This window comes from Dromaius novaehollandiae, chromosome 18 (genome assembly GCF_036370855.1).
Source record: "Dromaius novaehollandiae isolate bDroNov1 chromosome 18, bDroNov1.hap1, whole genome shotgun sequence".
Classification (NCBI taxonomy): Eukaryota; Metazoa; Chordata; class Aves; order Casuariiformes; family Dromaiidae; genus Dromaius; species Dromaius novaehollandiae.
In genome coordinates, this window is record NC_088115.1 from 11,233,924 (window position 1) to 11,253,653 (window position 19,730).

Here is a 19,730-nt window from a genome sequence, read left to right on the forward strand (position 1 = left end):
CTGGTTGCAAACAGAATAGAGGATGTAGGACTTATCAGGAAGTTATCAGGAAGAAAGCACTAAGTAACAAGAAATGTAAAGTTCTGTCATAGGATTGAAATCAAGCAGATAAAATTTAATGTATCTGTGTATTAAATAGGTAAAATAGGTCCTTCAAGACCAGCTTAATTTTACATATTTCCTATGAAACTTCTTTTGTACAAAGTTTGTTGCATACCTTTAGATTATTTCTGTGATTAATTTCTTAAAAATTGAAGAATGCAGGCATGTTGCATGTAGTTTATGCATATTACATTAGAAAAATGTGTCAATTCTTAACTCTGTAACCATGAATATATACATCACAGACAGGTGAATGACATGAATTTTCAGCTAAATTGTTGAGTCCTCTTTCAAATGTGAGTAAAAAGAGCTTTATGTCAATGAGAAATCTAGCCTAGCATATTCAATGTCTTGTCTTACAGAGAAAGAAATGTGATACGTTTCTATATTGGTAGAAAGTTTGCAATGAATAATTCAGCGAAAGCACAAAGTTGACAGTATTATTTCTATAGTACTCCTGACCAGTGAATTCCTAACAGAAGAATCTGTTTTTCTTGTTAAGATTAGCGTGACTAATAAGTGCCTGAAAATTCCCATTTATAGCCAAGAATGTCTGTTTCTTCAAATACGAATTAATTCAGCTCACAGCAGAAATTAACTAGTAAAGATGCTTCCTATAGTCAGATGAGTTGATACTGCTTGCTGGAAGCACCCCTATCTGTGGTTTGTTTTTCCAACAGAAATAAGTAAAAGGATCCAAATTCCTTCCTTAGGTAAGTTCACTGGTGTCATTTCTGCCTGATGAAGCTTTCATAATGACTGCAGTTATGGTGATATTGAATAATTATAGGGAATAATTACAGTAACTTGAGAGAATAGAACATCTACTTTTGTTTTCTCACTTATCAAAAATATTAAAAGACTTTTTCAGTGCCTATAACAACCATGACAGGGTTTATGAACTAACTTACTTTCAGTTCTCAGGGCTTTGTTCCAGTGGCCAAGTTGCTGGACTTTCTGATGTATTGTGTCTGCATTGATATCTGTTAGGTGAGGCCTCGGATCCCATAATACATGTTATCTAGGTGGAGGAGTCTGCCTGTATGGGAATACCGGTTGATTTAAATGGAACTCTCTGCAGTCTTGGAAAGATTCCTATCCTGGAAAAGCTGATGTGGGATCATAGATTTGCTTAAGACAGTTTAGTTTTAGTATATAATAAACAGAAGTCTAAACAGTTAATTGGACAGTTTTACTCAATGAAGTGGTTGTTAAACAAAGGGTGCAGAAGTCGTCTAATCAACATGGGATATATTGTGTGAGCTGCTTTTAGGGTGCTTTCATTTCCTGTGTTGTTAGTAAGAAAACCTACAGTTCACGTTGTCTTTGTATCTTCCATCATTTCATCTGCTGTTTATTCCTTGAAGATTGGTTAGGCAAAATTTATAGTAATTTTTGGTATTTCTTATCTTAACAGATGGAGAGGTGTGTGCTAAAGTGCTGTAGTTATACAATTCTTTCTATAGTGTTAGCAGTTGATGCAAAATTTGTGGTTTTGTTTTTTATTTGTCATGGATTAGGATGGACGATTGAAGCCTGGAGATCAGCTTGTATCTGTAAACAAAGAGTCAATGATTGGTGTCTCCTATGAAGAGGCGAAAAGTATAATCAACAGAACAAATAGGAGGTACTTGCTATTGTGAAGCAGCTAAACCTCCAAAATGGGTTGTTGTACAATACTTATGTTCTGATTAATGTGAAATGTTTTGTAGTATGTGGTTACAGGAAACACAAGGGATATTCCTGTTTCTGAAATATTCAATTGCAATATTATTTCATATAAAAAGGGTCAAATGCACCATTTAGCCCTGTACAATTATGACAAGTTTTCATTCCTTTTAAAATAAATCAAAAATGTACTATATGTCTTTTCTAGTGATAGGACATAGAACCTCCCTTTAAAAAAAATAGAAAGAAAGAAAGAATTATCATACATAGTGTTTGGGGAAAATACAATTTTTGCAAGAGTAGTGTATCATCTTCTGATCATTGTAGTATATAAATATGCTTTTTTTTTTAATTTTAGATTTGAAAGTTTTTGGGAGATAGCTTTCATTAGACAAAAAAATGTTCCCGGTTATTCAGAGGATCTGCAACGTCCATCCAGTCTCTTAACATCTTCTGTAGTATATGGAGAGCAACAGGCTGCAGTGCTTAGTCCTCTTGCATCTCCTAATGGGAAGCTTGTTTCAAGGTTCATTGCTAATGCTGTGAGTATACTTACGACTCCTGTTAGTACAAACTGAGCAAATGGTTGTTTTCTGAATTCTATTCAAATTTCAGTATAGGGTTCGTTGAAATCAGTTTCCATTCTAGTAAGAAAAATGTCTGGCTCCTTTTCCTGAAAAATATTCATTCTTCAGAATATCAAGACCCTTCCGGATGGCATGCTGTATAACAGTAGAATAAACCAACCTGATGAGAGGAATAAGAATGAATACTAGTTGACTTGTGACCAGAAAACAAATCAGCTGAAGTAAGCATTAACTGCATTCTTAGATACAAAGGTTTTCTTTACTGTTTCTTAGGCAGTAAAGGTTAAGAATGAGATATTTCCTAGTTATTCAGTTATATATTTCAAACATAAGGAATCTCTGATTACTATGTATGCGTGAGTACAGATCTCACAAGTTACACCTTCTTCATGATAACAAGATTTTTTGATTGAAAAACAGAATCCTAGAGGAATGGGGGGGTTTTTTTTACCTCTTTCTTTTTTCTGGCTGAATCACATTGATTGTTTTTAATTCACATAGTTCACCCTTAGTGTAAAAAGCAGCCTTGAACTTAAGGCAAGAAAGAACATTTTAGAATTACTCAATTATTTCAATATTTCAAAGAACTTTTCCAATTGATAGCATTTTTTTACACTAAATAAAATATTTTCTTTAAACAAAGAAGAATAAAATGTTTCATGTCAAATATGAAGTCAAAAGAGGTGACTCTCAACTGTTCTTATGTTCATACTTGAAATTCTTGCCCATTTGTTCGTTCTTATCAGAAATACAAATATCGAAGCAGGTCGCCCAGAAAGACTATGTTATCTTCATCTGTGAAGATATTCAAAACTCAGCTGTACAAGTCCCTGTCCTAAACTGGCCCTGTGTTGAGCATGCTTGCAATTGTGTATGGGCTGGTGTTATTTTCATAAGTGGTTCCTTGCCACAAAACAGGCAAACTTCTGTTTATAGGTGCAGTGGATCTGAATGGATGCCTTTGACTTTTTTTTTTTTGAATGGCATTCCTCCCTGCCCCCACCTCGTGCCTTCCCTTTTCTCCCAGGGTTGTTCGAATCTATCCACTTCTTTCCTTCTCCCACCCCCTTGTAGATAAACATGCATTTCTAGTCTGATTTTTTTGTTTGTTTTTTTTAAACCCTTTTCAGAAAATGGCATTTCATGTCTTTTGATTTCCTCCCCCCCATAGATGGAAACTGGAATCAAGAAGAGAGAGCAATCTCCAGTTGCGACTGTAGACAGCAGTCCTACTGATGTGCCTGCCCCTGGTAACTTCTGATTTAATTCTTTTTGTCCCCCCCGCCCCCCTTCAATAACTGTGCTATAGAAAATACTACCTAGTGTGAATCTATAGGCTTTAAAGAAAGGAAAATTAGACCTTTTTTTTTTTTTTAGTATTACATAAACAACTGAGGTGAATAGATTGTGCAGTGACTTTTTTCAAATATAACTTACAATGGACTGTCTTTAACAAATAGTTGAAACCAAACAAAAACAAATGATCACAACATTTGCTAAATAGCAGTAAAGTTCAAACCAGATAATGAAGACTCACATATAGATCAAGATTAGGTTGCCATAGAAACTGTTCTTTCATGATTTGTTGAAATTCTGTGGATGTATACTGTTTGCACCTTTAAAAAAAAACCAGGACAGCATATTGTAAGAATAGAAATAACATGCAAACCTCTTTAACAGTTTGGGGGGTTTTTTTCCATTTTTTAACAAATGCAGCTTTAGAATGGAGTTTCCTGAATGTATTTGAGACCAAATGGTGTTCAAACAAAGACAATAGTTACTTTGATCTCTGCCCCTCAAATTGATTTGCCCATGTCTGAGAAGGGGAAGGACAAACATACAGGACCTGATTCGTCCTAGATGTTGCTCTACTGACATTATCGTACCTGGGATTATGATGGCCCTTATTAGATATCCTAATCCTAAATGAAAGTTTTCACATTAAAAATCTGATCAGTTTGTTCCCTCCCCTGAAGGGTTAGCTAACTAAATACAAACTTTCAAAACTGGAGAGGTTGTAATATTTATTGGAGCTTGAGTTTAATAATCAAACAGCTTTGTCATACTAATCATGAAAAACACAACTAAATCAGAGGCATAAAACAGGCTATTTCAGAATATGTTCAGATTATAAAACTCTTGTTTAATATTATGCAATACATGGGAGCATCATTGTTGCTTAAAAGAGCTCAAAAAAGCCACAGTTTCTTAACATATCTGAATAATGTGGAGCTAATGACTATAAAAATCACTGCTAGAATGGAAAGTGGAAATACTTGGCAGCTCCGGTGTACACTGTTTCTTGTCATTTTTCATTTTAGTCTTATTTAATCTTTAATCAAAGCTGTCATTTCTTTCGTGCTGCCCTCTTTCAAGATGAACCTTGAAAAATTAAAGTAGCTCTTAGATTTTTTTTTTAAATTCTGTAAGAAAAATTAGCATCATTTTGAGAAATTCTTGCAGAAATTCATGCACAAAGTTTTTTCATTCTGAGTTGAAAGGAAGTGTGCCAGTTCAGCTGAGGTCCTAGCCCACTGTCTTCAGAATTTAATATAGCATGTGAGAGGTGTTAGTGTCAGAGATTTTCAAGGTGTTTTGGTTTATGCTTTTGGCATAGAAAGAGAATGTAAATTACTGTGAACTTGGAAACAGATACTCTGTGAAATCAAAAAAATTTTTTTCTGTGTAACTCCTGTTCTATTAGAGAGAATCTCAAACTGTAAGATTCTTCAGTTTTCAAATGGTGATTTTGATTTGAGCACTGCTCTAGTCCATTAATGAAATAATGAATTAAGATTTAAATTATATTTATAAATAAACACATATTCCATTTTCCTCTGCAAAATTCTAGCCAGTGAATTTGTTTGTTCATTTAAATAAAGGGTAATACATTTAACAGCCAAAGAGTTTGCATGTTAGATGCTACTTTTGCCTGTAGTCTGCGTTCAAAGACTTCCAAAGGGTGCCTCTTCTTGTGTTGTATCCACAGATGTGTCTCAACCATGACAAAGCTATGACTGAATTTTTCAACTTCCATTAAAAACAAACAAACAAATAAAAAAAATCCCAACAACGAAACCAGGAGCATTAGTTCTGAAATATTGCATGTGGACTCTCTAGCACTGCTAACTTCTTTCCCTCTCCTCTCCAAATTAAGCATTTGTATATGTTGGGAATGAAATAGATGCACCATACTGTATTAATGCAGTTAGTTAAAACTATGCAGAATTATTATTTCTGACTGAAAGGACTGGAGAGGAGGTGATGAACACCTTGTATACAGATCTTATTAGATGGTGGGCCTTGGAGAGGAGTTCCTCTTCAGGAAAAAAAATGAGAAGTCTGCTGGAATTCAGTCTAAGCTTACTCAGTGCAGCCCTCAATGGCAACAGGTCATCCCCTTTCTTTCCACAGCATTTGCTAGATCACTCAATATGCTTTTGGGAGCTGTTGAATGTGCAGAGGGTATGTCATGATGGTCTGTCTTGGAATTCATAAGTGCATTTCCCCTTCTGTTCCCAGAGTTACTCAATGTATTTCTGAAAGAAAAAAAAAATCACTAGTATAAGCCATATGCTTCTCCTTGTGCGTTGCTTGAAATTATTCCCTGTTTCTCTCTACTAATTTGCTACTTGTCACTTTTTGATGGATGACTTCAAAATAGTTTAAGTGATCAAGCAGTATTCATATTTTTTTGTTTATTCCGATAATGTCTTTTTCATTTTTAAAAAAATTCAATCTAAATATTAGCATTTATTGTGGCAATTGGGTATTAAGTTGGGATTAGTTTGAAGAGCAGAGTTTCAGAACAAATTATTCAGAAAACAAAAGTTACAACTCAATCTTCATTTAACTAAATTTAAATTTTTTTCTTCATAGTCATCTCCCCCAACCAGATTGATGATTATGGGCTGCAAGGAAGGAAGAATTTCTTGAACTCTACTGTTCGTCTCAAAGCAGAAAAGCTGGAGAGGGTAATTACTTTTAATCGTGTGAGTTTTTCTTTCTCCCCCCTTCATGGTGCATGTAAAACAACTGGAGAGTATTTCTAGCTTGACAAACATGAAGGTGTAAAATATACATAAAATTTCCTGTTTGGATAGTTCTTTCAGGTTGCAGACTGATGCTTCATTTTATATACTGGGCAAATTAACTAGATTAACAAAAACAGTAATCATTAATTCTGTTATCTTCTGGGAATCTGAGCATCCACCAGGGTTTTTCAGGCTGTGACTAAGGACAAAGGGTTTTGCACTCGTTATACTCATTTGTATTCAAGGATAAATAATATCTGAATATCTCTCAGTTAGAAGGAAAAGTCATAAAAAGTCTCCAGAATAAAAGTGCTGTCAGTGAGAGAGTACTATGATACAAAAAGGCTATTTGAAGTGGAGATCTTTAATTACTCCACCCATGTCCCTGCAGTCATTATCTCTAGTCCTTTTTTTTTCTTTTTCTCCAAATAAGTCTTCTCTTTACAGGCATTGAATTATCTTGGGATACAGCCCACAGATGAACAGCAGCAAGCCCTAAGGCAGCAACTTGAAAAGGATTCTGAAGGAACAGTGTCTTTTGGAGGTAATAATTTGTTAATTGCCCTGGAAAATGATGTACTGTAGGAATATAGAAATGATAGATCACAGCCATGAATACATTCTTTTTTATTACAATATCCGTCTCATCTATATGTGTTACTACTGCAATAAAATGGAACTCTGAGGCAGGAATCTTATTTTTCTGTTTAAAAAAAAAAAAAAAAAGGAATTCTGAAACAATGTAGTTGAAAAACAAATCACAGTTTTATCTAATAAAATGCAATCTTGGGAAAGTTTTGATTTTGTGCTCACTTAAAAATTTCTAAATTTGCCTTGCAAATAGGGCATCTTAATAATGTAATGATTTTTTTTCAAAGAAAATGGTTTGTCCTTGAGAAAACATTTCATTAAAATGAAGTATGAAAGCAGTTTCTGTTTTAAACGCATGATATATTTATTCTTATGTCTTTAGAAGCAGTCTTAAGATGCTTTGTTAGTAGTGGCTTTCAGTTTAGGTGTAACTAATTCTAGAAAACAACCACTCTTGAAGTGTTCTCAAGTATTGTGTCTGAGTCAATATGTAAGTACAGATATAAGCATGCATTTCTGTATTATTAAATTACATTATATTAAATATTAATAGATTACCATAGCAGTTTATAAAGGTCTAAAACTATTGTATTTTTATTCATTGTTGTCTTTATGTGCATAATATTTGTATGGTGGCTTTTTTTTTTTTTTTTTTTTTTTTGGACTGAAATCAATACCTCTTAAAATAGAGGCCTCCTCATTTTGAGAGGTACTGTAATTGTTCCAGAAATTACTTGGATATTTGGGAGAATACTGATGATTACGATAACTTCTTGAAGCAACTAAACTGACTGATCATTTAACATGTTGTATTTGTGAGCACCATAACATTTGGACTGTATGATGTATAGAAAGATTTGCATAGAGACCATCATGATTCTTCTAGCTAAACCTAATTCTGATGGAAATCAGTTTCCTGAGTTGGCTATGACAAGTTTGGTAGGTGACACTATCAAGCTCAGAATATTTGTTATACACTTGTGAGAGGTCTGATAGTTATGATGCTAATCCTGACGGAAATTTCACTTAAACTGTATTTTCAGGTGTCTTATCAAGAAAGATACTTGATCTTCCATCAGATTTTATGGTGTACACAAACTGATCTTTATCTTTCCACTTTTCTGTCATGTTGTAGCAGTAAATATTTTTATACATTCAAACTAAATGTGTAATAGAAGCCCTATCAACTGAGAAGGTTGTAATGTTTCTATTTAAAACTTTCTTGGTCAACATAAATTTTGCCAGGTCTCTATTGGGGTTTTAAAGGACTTGCAAAGGGAAAGATTATCAGTGAGCTTGCATGAAGTTTTCCCTTTTTCCTCCAGAGACACGAAGTCTTCACTTGTGAGATAATCCACTGGGAAAGGCAGCTGTATGCTAGGTGTGCAGATTTCTCTTAAATTTTTGCGAAAGGTCTGCCAAATGTAGAACATCTCTAACCAGGAACTTTAAAGGTGAACTTCACAGCACTTTTTTTCCCCCTTCTCTTACACAGCTTGAATGAGGGGAATTTAATTCCAGGATCATTTTGAAAATTTTTGTTCTGATTTTCACTGGCCTGACCAAATGTTTCAGCTTAGAGAGAAGTGTCTGACAAAGTTGTAGTAAGAATTAGGGTTTCCTTTAGGAAGCTAATAGAGGGCAGACACCATATTTATAAAGGGTAACCTGCATTATATTAGCTGTTGCATTATATTTGGTGATACTGCTACTAAAGTGAAAGTGCAGAGTACCTCAACACAGTCTAAACTGTCTTTTAGATTTCGTTCAGGTTTCAAGGAATCTGTTCTCTTTGCAATTGAATGCAACAGATGGTGACCAAAAACCTGTAATGTTTGGGTCCAATGAAATTGCCAGTTTTTTAGATTCACAGGTAAGGTACATGCCTGTACAGTGTTTAACTGTTGTGAGGAGATTATTGGAAAGGTGCTTTTTTAAATTTTATTTTATTTTTATTATTATTCCAGTCTTAGACAAATTTTCAGAACAGTTCCACATCAAGGTTTTCTTTAAGATAACCTAGTTTCTGTGAAGCTTTTTAAAGCAACCTGCTTCGCAGAAAGCAGTTCACATAATTATTAGTGATTTGTTAAGAGTATGGACAACAGTGATTTACTAAGGTTTCTTAAATGGGCTATGTTTTACTTCTCACTGTGTGAGTAATAAACAGTTACGGAGCCTGGTGATTTGAACTTCCGTATTTGAAAATCACTGTTATTGTTCTGCTGGAAGATAAGTTGGTTAAAATTTTATCAAACACTTTTAGTATTTCTGCAAATGAATCTTTATTTTTAAATAAGTTTAAAACTGAGATTATGCTCTCATTTTATTAACAAGACCTTTTAAGAAAAAATGTTAACGATTACGAGAGATGCAGTTAGCACTGTTTTCTAACTCTCCCTATTTTAAATATGCACAGTTTGCAACCTGTGATTCCTTGGAGGATGATGTGGAAAGGCTTAAGAAAGAAAAAAGTGAAGCTTTAAAAGAAATAAGTAAATTAAAGGTAATACTTAATTTTGATTACTTTTAAATTATTCAAGAGGATAATTTCTTTTTTGAGTGCCTATAGTATGTAATTTGATGTTTTTCTTTTGAATTTTATGTGCAAATTAAGATGAATAAATAGAAGGGCAGAATAAAGAGTCCTAGTTATGTTTGAAAATTGTACACTTACAATGCATTTCTGGAGAATGTGAATTTTGCTTGGTATACTGAATACTAATGCATTCTTCTGGTCTAACTCTCAGAAAAATGAGACTAAAGAGACATTTCACAAATGTGAATTTGGAGATGTGATTGATTTTTGCAGGACATTTTTAGTTAGAAATTGTATGATCCTAGTAACCACAGTGGCTGAGCATATGTTAATATTTTTGAAAGAAGTCAAAATTGGGGGATAAATTCGTCTGTTTTGAAAGAAGTCAGAACTGGGGGATGAATTCATCTGTTTTCAAAATGAATGCATTTTTGTCATAGACATTGCACAATATGAAATATAAGACCTAAAGCAAAAGATATATTCCTTGTGATGTAATACTCTGTTACAACCATGTTACTGTATTTCTGAATATCCTTTTTTGAAAACCCAAGACATAAAAAAAAAATGTTGGTGTTGTATTCAACATATCTAACCTGTGATTTTGGACACAACTCGTAAAATTGTCCAAGGATACAGGCAATTCTACAAATCACTGCCTTTTCCAAAAAATTCTTTCTTGGCATAGATTACAAAAACATTGGGTTGACATGTCCAAAGAACTTTTCTTAGTTCTGAATACAAACGCTCTTCTGAGAGCTTGATACTGAAATGAAAAAAATGCTAGTTTTCCTGTGAACATTGAAGTGATGAATAGGTATCATGAGTCCCTAAACTGTCAGTGTTGAAAACTGGCAAGGATCAATCTATAGTTGCCCTATTTTTTTATACTCTTTCCTTAAACATGTGCAGTCAAAGACAGGATACTGAGTTAGAAATACTCATGGTCTGATTCGGTGTGTTCTGTGTGTTCCTTTGGTGCTTTTTTTTAAGAACTCTTTTACAACTTTTAACCTTCTGAAAGTGGTGCTCCTACAGGCTTCTGGTGTAAGTTGGTGATTGAAACAGTGGTCATACATGACAATGGTGAAAATAACTTGAATATTAAGAACATATACGAGAATGTATATAACACGGATATCAAGAAAATAAACTATTTTGCCATCTTTAAAAAAAAAAAAAAGTGGAGGAGAGGAAGGGGAACTTAGGTTGCACAGCAATCTGTTAAAACCACAAAAAAGTCTTTATTCCTCTCACTTCCTAGGTACCTGAATAACAAGAGAACTATATAAGACTTAAAATGTGTATTTTGTCCATCTTACACAAGTGCTCAGTATATAATCCTCAGCTGCTCAAGAAATGTAAACAGTACAGTATCAATGAACTCTCTGAAATAAAAACCTAGCCTTTCGAGATTAAAATGTGGTTTGGTCCTAGGTTTTATAAAAGCTGATGACTGTTATTTCCACCAGAACTTTTTTAATATGTGTCTCTGTTTATTTAACGTTATTAGTAAACATATGTCTTGGCATACAGAAGTTAGTAGTAAGTACACTGGTAGAAGTTAAATGATGTTGAGTGTTGCTGGCTGTAGTTTTGATGAAGCTGCTTGGTCCTAAGTAAGAGTTGGGAATAAAAAAATCTATTTCTCTTTCAGACCTAATTATTTCTTGCCCCACTTTCTTTTTTTTGGGACAGGAAGAATTGTCTGAATCTGTGAATTTACAGAAACAGTTAACAGAGGAGCTACAAACAGTCAAGCAAGTATGTTGGAGTTTCTTAAAAATATATAATTCTGAAGATTTCTCTCTTTTTCTCAGTGTTTCGTGAGGAATATCTTGTTTCTGCCTCCGTATTCATTGATAATTATGGGGAGAAGAAATCAGAGTGGCTTAGGAAATTTAGCCTTCTTCCATATCTTAAAATGAATTTCCAACTGTATTTATGTCCTGCTTCATTTATAGCCTGGATTGAAAACCAGATAACTTACCTCCTGCTTCTTCTACCCAACATTATCCTATCAGCAGGTTTTCTTCTTAATGAGCTGCTTGGCCTGCCTTCTCTCTACTGCTACCCGCACTCTACTGTAGGCTTCTCTTCCGGCTCTCTGCTCTATCAGATGTCAAAAGTAAAAGTGTAACAGCTTAAAAATACTTCTTTTTTATGTTACATTAGGATTAGGTTTACATTTTTGCTTATATCTGTGTATTTGTTGAACATCTTTATTATAACCTTTGGTATAAGAGAACTGCTTAAAAGCTTTTTCCATTAATATTGTCATATTGCACTCTGCACACTGTGAGACTTTTTTGATTGAAATTTAACTGGAAGGTGTGTTACAGGAGCGCATCACATGTTTGCACCCAGTAATGGGCGTTTGGTCTATCAGTCTAGACTAGAGCTTGTACAAAGTAACCCCAAACTGCAGATAGTATGGACATCAGGTCCTCAGCATCGAGTATTTCAGTCTATGTATGTGCTCTTATTGGTAAGGCAGACTTAGCCAAAGGCTGTTTAAGGTAAATAGGGGTGTGGGGTTTTTTTGTTTTTTTTTGTTTTGTTTTGTTTTGTTTTTTTTGGTGAAAGCAATACCCATTTTCTACCACATGAGGCCCTCATACTTTTATTTTTCTGTGAAATACTGTCATGTGACTTTGAAGGTCAGCTTTGCACGGAAGAGTATAGACTTCCAGGGGCTGAATATTAAGATTTTCTCAAAACTGTTTTAAGTAATTGGAATTGAAAAGATGCAAGGTAGTGAAATGAAAGGGAAGTAACAAATTATGGGCAGTTTCAGCAATATTTTATTTTGAGACCTTTTTAGGAGGTACTAGCAGGCTTATCGTAGAAATTCTAATTCTGTTCATACTTTGTGCATTGTCAGGTATTTTATATACTTTTCTATAGCTCGGAAAAAAGTTCACACCTTCATTTTGCTTGACACTGAGATTCACAGTGATAAAAAGTATTTAAAAAAGCAGATACTTGCATTACAAGTTGACCAGTGTCAGACTTGCGCGATAGACTTGTGTTCTGAATTGCCATCTGGAGGATCATGTAAAACAAAATTTCTTTATCTAAGCCTTGTGAAAAACTCTGCTCTGCGCTACAGTTCTAAAAGTCTAGTCGCTAAAACACTGTGGCTGTCCCTTTGGGAAATGGTGTTAAAGCATCCTCAAATCTGGTTGTGCCTTTCTGAGCCTGATGCACTCCAAGGGGTTCAGAGACCTGATGGAATCTGGACACCTCGGAGGTCTCTGTGGCAACCTGTCCCACCCGAACGCAGGGCTGCGGCTCTTTCTGAACTGCCAACAGTATTGCATGTCCTTTGGCCATCATCCCACCCTCGGGAGGCATCTCAGTATATTAAAGTTTGGGGAAGTATTTTGTGGAGAAAGCTTTGCATCTGCCTTGAGTGACGTTGGCACACAAGGGGTTCCTGAGCAATTTGAAATAGAGGGTTGACACAGCTTTGTGCCGCTTTGGCTCTCTTATGTGGCACACAGTGGCTGCTGCGCAGCTACAGGTGTTATATCTGATCACTTGTTTCATACATGAGCTTATCTCCAGGGTCTTTACAGGAATTGCGTTAGTTTATACCACGGAGGATGTGTTCCAATATTGCACAATATACCAATATCTAAAAATAAGTTTGTCTCCATGATTCTTTGAAATAGCGATTTCTTGCGTATCTTCAAAACAGCATTAGAGCTGTAGGAGTGTGTCTGTATTTGCAAGCATCCAACCGGTTTGGGGAACAGAAACAAATGTTGCCATTTTCCAGAAAAGTATAATTCTTGCAGTTGGTAGCCAGTTGAGTGCACAAACTAATAATTCCCAGATCTACCACTCAAGCAATTAGCTTTTTAATTGGGATAAATTTACTCATCCCAGGGTGGAATTTTTCTTGCCAAGACTTACTAATGTTACTAGAAACCTGGCCAAATACAGGTATAGTTGCTTATATGGTCAAACCTACACTCATCAGAAGATAATTGAAGGTTAGGAGAATATAAGAAAAAAATCAGGAAAATTAGTCAGTCTCTTCTAATAAAGTCATAAGGACTTAAAAGATAAATGAAGGATAGAGTTTGTTTTCTGGAGAATTTTCTTCTCCTCTTTCATAAACAGCAGTTGACATACAGTAAATAACTGAGGCCTCTCTGATAATAATTGTTTTCAATTCCTGTTTTCATCTGGTCAGTGTTTAAGTTCAGACCTTTCTAGCATCAGAGCAGAGGTGGTTAATGCTCAAATTTAATACAATTGTGTGATGTTTGCAATTTTTTTTTCATTGTTGGAAAAAGAGAAAATGATTTCCTAGTATGCTCTTAGTTGAGGAGGCAAAGAGTTTAGTGGTGATTCAAGAGGAGAGCATCTGTAAATTAGAATTTCAAGAATGGATAAAATAGTACACTTTACCTGAGGATTTCCTACTTCTCCTGAAGCTGGTGAAATGATTTAATGAGAACATTGTTGAGCCCTGATGACCTGACTGAAAGCAAACAAACGAACAGGCTTATGTGCTTAAATTCTTTTGATTTCTGCACAGTTTAAATTCTTTTTATTCACTGCTTTCCTGAAAAAACAAGGTTAAAGGTTTTAGATTATACAGAATATCTTCTCTGGTCTGCTGATTGTGAATCACAGAGATTACAGCTTAATTAGGAGAGGCATACAAGTATTCTGGTTAATGGACATGTTTTTTCAGCACCCATTCATTAAACCTTGCTTGAAGGGTGGCTCGCAGGATAAACAGAAACCCTGAGATCAGAAATATTGCTGAATTTGAAGTTATGTAAATATCTTCTAGTATTGGTCTATGGCAATTGACATATGTTAAGTGATATATTCTTACCTTGAGACTGTGATATAGCACTGCCTTATCTTTGGGCCTTGCTGAGATCATGTGGAAGCTGAAATTAGCCTAAAACACAGTAAGGTGCTTGCTGAGTACTGAGAGCCTTGCCAACGTTCAGAGTCCGAGAACTGCAATGCTGTCTTTTATCCTCCCAGAGGACTCTGACAGTATTCTGTATTGCCTGAAAGGCCTGGGTCATACCAAGCCAAATGTTCTTTTCTTTTTTAAAGCTTTTTTTATGCAGTTATTGTCAGGGGAAGCGCCTCAGCTAAGCACAGTACGTGGGAAAGGCCATAATGGTAGGATACTGTTTGTGACATACCGTAGTGCTGAATTTTTATTTCATATGGGCAAGACTTACGATACCATGAAGTGTTTCTGTTTGCTAAGGGAAAAAGAGATGCTTTGAAGAGTAGGACTTGAATTGCTGCTATTTTGGAAGTGATTTATAATTTCTTTTACTCTGCCTTGAAAGAAGTGTTGGGTTTATTTTTATTTCATTAGCTTTTGTATTTTTAATATGCAGTCAAGATACTTGAAGTTTTTTAAAGGATGTTTTCAGCATATGACTTTTGTGAAATTTAATAAACAAACATAATTGAATTGTAACTACACATTTTTTGATAGTTTAAAAAATATCTTTGTCTCACTGTTTGTGATAGCTGAAATGTTACTCACATTAATTCAAGTGTCAGGAGGAGGCTTTATCCAAGGGAGAAATAGAACCTGACATGCAGCATTTTGAGAATCCTGCACCTTGAAATTAATTCTGTAAGGATTCAGTCTCCCTCTCCCAGCCTGCACTTTCTTATTTGTAGCGGCTTCATACCGAGTTAAGACAGATGGTTCCATCAACCATTAATATGGGTGGAATTTTAACAGCTGCAAAGTCCGTTCCTCCTGTGTCTGTCTTCATACAAGCAATTGAATCAGCCAAGAGAACATGTTGCTGAAGCATGCTGTAATCCGTCTCTTCCTCGCGGGTGGGTGCCCCTACACCGCCTAAGTCAGGGAACCCGCCAAGTTGCTGCACCGCACACTTCTGTAACTGTGCAACTGGGAAACCCGATGGTATCGTTTCCCTTTGTGCCTTCGGAGCAAACAGCTCTGGTTTGTCAGAAAATGCTGTTAATTTAATCCTCGTGTGGATAATTGTTACATTGTAATATAAGAATCCATTGTTCATTAATTGTTCCTTTTGGTCTTTTGCTGTTGAAATCTGGTCATACTTAGTCTGCTCTTACAGAGAAATTAATATTCAACAATTGGTTTCTCAAAACACAATGGATGAGTAAAGGCAATTCTGGATTATAAGAGATTAGACCTTTTTCTTGAGGAGGTTTTATTTCAAAATGAAGACTTTTTTCATTATAGCGTTTTTTTCTCCGTGACTTTTCTGATGTCATCTTATTTAAATAATTCCTGTGTGCGCGTTTTTAAGGTGCTACACCTTAGTCAAGGCCTTTGTTCATTTATAGCAGTAAAACTTAGAGCATCTTTTTACTGATGAAATCAGACCTTCATCTCCAAGAGTCTCTTTGCCACCTCCAACTGTTGCTGAAGGATACCTTCACTACTAAAGACTACCAAATCATCCTTTATATCGATAGGGCCCCCTCCTCCTCTTGCTGATGAGTCGCATTGTTTCCCACAGTGGCAAGAAGATGCCCTTTGCAGAGGCAGTAGGTTTGATCTGTACGTATGCACTAGGTTCGCCACTTCCTAGAAGTCTCTGTGCTCTGAGTTGTTTCTAGGAAACAGGTCTGCTCTGAGCAGCTTGCGGGAGGTGGGTTCTTCTGGGAGTCCTCACGAGCCACAGACAGTCTCTAGCGAGTGCTTTTAGGAACGGTCCCCTACCTCTGCTGTTAGTGCTGTGCAAGCAGACAACTCTAAAACCAGCTAGCTGAATAACAGAAAGAGACACACAGCAGCAAGCTTTTAAATAGGCTCCGTTTCCCGGTGGAGATAGTAGTAAGTCACGTAGAATAGGTGCATCTATTGCTTTGTTCTTAAAAAACAAACAAACAAACGAACAAAACTTTGTTATCATTATACTTGCTGTCAAATTAAAGGTTATTTAAAATGTACCTTTTATCACTTGTGTTCCTATGATGGAAAGCTCTAAACTATATAAAATTGTCATCTGTATTTACTAATGAAGTTGCTGTTTGCTACGTATGTGATTACTTTTTTTTTTTTTAATGTTTTATTTTCTAAGAGACCAAAATGTCCCTGGCAATCATCCAAACTGGTATCATACTGCAAAGCCATTGTAAATATGAGGAAGATGATGTCCTATATATGTCATTCAGATTAGTTTACTAACAGCCCAAAACATGTATTCTCTATTAAGACGAAAAGTTTACAGATTAAAGGTCACCTGAAACTGAGATTGGTAGAAACAGTGACCATTTTGCAAGAAAAACATTATGACATGTTATAAGAAAACCTGACTGAAGAATATTAAGATTGCAGAGAACAAATGATTTTGAGTTAGGAAATAACAGAATTAAATCCGTCTTTGTAAGCTTAATTTGACCAGTCTACACACACACATATTATGACGTTTCTGAAGTATTATATGACAGTTTCTCCACAAAAAGTGTGAGATTCAATCATTCTTTGCTTTTTCAGGAACAGTGGTTTCAATGCTGGTTTCTGGAAGGCTATTTCCTAGTTATAGATTCTCAGTGCTTGTTTCTGTTCTGCCCCTGCCCGTTTCCCATCTAGTTCCATTCCCAACCAAGGTACAGTTGCAGTAATAGGATATAATAAGTAAACCAGGAATAAGATATTCACCAAAGTATCCTTGACTGAGGCATTTGTACAAAAGATTTCTAGTTCTGTGAATTCCCATATTTAAAGATTATAATTTTAATGATGCATTCATGTTAAATTAATTTTTCCCCAGATTAATAAAAAGCTTAGGGGAAAAATGGTTTAGTGCTTCTTGTGCCAGTGAGCCTGAGAGCATGCTGTATGTCTACATATGTCTATTTTTTTTCTTTCTTTCTATGGGGACAGAGTTTTGGATGTAGATAGCTTTGTGATGAAGTAATTAAAAAGTTGTGGCTGAAAAAGCTGTAAATTTTTCTTCCTGAAGAAGCAAGCGCTTTCTGATAAAACTGAAGAAGAAAAGATTCTGTGTTCTAACTGAATTTGGATACTGTGACGTATGTCAGTTCATTGTGTTAAATTTAATTAAGCATTAAGGCTCATAGGAGTTTATTGATCATGTGCTTTGAGAAAAACATGGAAAAGAACCCCTATTTTTACACAGTGTACTGCAGAAGCCCTTAACAACTGCAAATAGTCATCTCTTGAGAATATTTGTTAATTGATTGTCCAGGAGTTGAGCTCGCTACCTCCATAATGTACGTGCGTGTCTTCCTTTTCACTCTGATTTTCTGTATGAGGAGCATCATTCAGTTCAAATCGTCCTCTTCTGCTATTGAAGAAGGATTAAGAGCTTATGGATTGTTGTGATCTGTAGTAAAAATACTCAGTCATTTTTATGGGGAGAGTAAGGTGCTGTTTGCAAGTTAGGGAGCAGTCCTGCAGATTACTATTCTGCATTGATTTTTACAACAGCTCTTTGCAGCCAGGAACTGAAAGATCAACGTTTTAGTTAGACTTTTCTAAACTTACAAATAAAAGTTAATTTGAATTAATGTTCAGGGGTAAAATTAACTGAGAAGTACCCTTCTCTGAATAATATTTTACAGCATTTAGGAATTACTTTAGCTGAACTATAAGTTAATGAAAGTTTTGTTTGAAAATGTACTGCAGTTTCTCCTTTCAAGATTTCCATACATTATTTATATATTAACTATATGTAACACTCTTCTGTGATAATGCAGGATAATAATATAAGAGCAGGAACTGGGTAAAAAAAAAAACAAAAAACAAAAGCAGCACATACCATACTTTAGGAATAATTTGGACTGAGTATCTTCATTAGAAGTCCATCTAAATCATATGAGAACTCTGAATTAAGTGTGAATTAAGGCAATAATAATAATAATAATAATATATGAAATAACATATATTAATAAAAGTACTTTCTTAATACAGAAGTGATGGGACAGATTAACAGCATCAGATACATTTCTGTAAAAACTTTCATTCCATTAAATGTACAGTAATCATAGAATTCATAATTTATCAGGAAAATTGTCTCTATTTGTAAAAAACAAACAAAAAAAACCCAACCATTCTTTCTTTGCACATAGTAAACTTAAAAATTAAGAATTGAATCATCTAATCATCAATCCGGAAAGGTAGCCTTAGTGATAACTGCAATACTTTTGAACTAAATCAGTACTTTTTTTTTTTTTTGTTTTTAATTCTGCTGTTAGCAGGAGTTGCAGCTTTTCAATTAAATTCTGTAATTTATAGGAAGCCAAGGCAGCTGTAGAAGAGACAAGAGCCTTACGAAGTAGGATTCATCTTGCAGAAGCCGCGCAACGGCAGGCTCGTGGAATGGAGATGGACTATGAAGAAGTAATTCACCTATTAGAAGCTGAAATTGTAGAGCTGAAGGCTCAGCTCACAGATAATTCTGGCCAAAATAAAGTAAGCAAAGCAGTCGCCTGTTGTGGTTGCCATGGTTTCCTTGCTGTTGTCATGTATCTTGTTTTCATTTTCTTTTCATCCGCTTTTCTAAAGTAGGTCACTGTTTGTCTTGTATTATTCAATAACTGGAATGATGTGTAGTGAAGGGGGTAATGTGAAGTGTACGAGCCTTTCTTTATCCAGATATCTTTGGGCTGGAAAAATAGGAGCCAGATGCATGTTATGTGTCATAGGTCAATATGACACATCTCAAGTGTGTTCCTAACATGGAATACTTCATGGACTGCAGATATTTCCCCTGTAAAGATTATGCATATATGTGTGGGTTTTGTACCAAATGGTACAAAATGGCCTCAGTATTTTTATTTTTCTGTTAGAAAATAATAAGTCCAATACTGTTTTGAGTAAATTCAGACTTAATCAACACACTTAATCTTTCAAATGCTACCAACAGTAGTTTGCCAGAGATATTTCTTATCTTTTTTTTCATTGAGCCTTATAAAACTGCCGTATTAGTCTCAGTCCTTTAAAAACATGCTGGGGGATGAACACACACTTTAAACAAGTGGAAACAGGTTGGCGTTTGTTGTGCATTTACCTTATTTTCTTATGAAAAATGGATGTGCGTATAAATTAATAGTAAGGGAAACTTAATGAGGTGTTTATCTTTTTATCATGTAAATTAATTCAATATTAAACTGTAAAACTAGTATAGGAGCTTTGTGGTGTACAGTCTTGCAAAGAAGCAACATAACAAGTATGTTGTAACTCTT

General features: G+C 35.1%; 1 protein-coding gene across 7 annotated transcripts in view; it reads left to right on the top strand.

Annotated features, from left to right (window-relative positions):
• Window positions 1-19,730, top strand: part of STXBP4 (syntaxin binding protein 4) — an 82,294-nt gene that overhangs the window by 18,582 nt on the left and 43,982 nt on the right. For all 7 annotated transcript variants that reach the window (XM_026098943.2, XM_026098946.2, XM_026098942.2 and 4 more), the window contains 9 exons: window positions 1,623-1,729; window positions 2,129-2,312; window positions 3,529-3,607; window positions 6,237-6,331; window positions 6,839-6,935; window positions 8,743-8,855; window positions 9,402-9,488; window positions 11,220-11,285; window positions 18,781-18,957. In XM_026098943.2, the coding sequence (XP_025954728.2) occupies window positions 1,623-1,729; window positions 2,129-2,312; window positions 3,529-3,607; window positions 6,237-6,331; window positions 6,839-6,935; window positions 8,743-8,855; window positions 9,402-9,488; window positions 11,220-11,285; window positions 18,781-18,957 (1,005 nt within the window). The remainder of the gene's footprint in view (window positions 1-1,622; window positions 1,730-2,128; window positions 2,313-3,528; window positions 3,608-6,236; window positions 6,332-6,838; window positions 6,936-8,742; window positions 8,856-9,401; window positions 9,489-11,219; window positions 11,286-18,780; window positions 18,958-19,730) is intronic.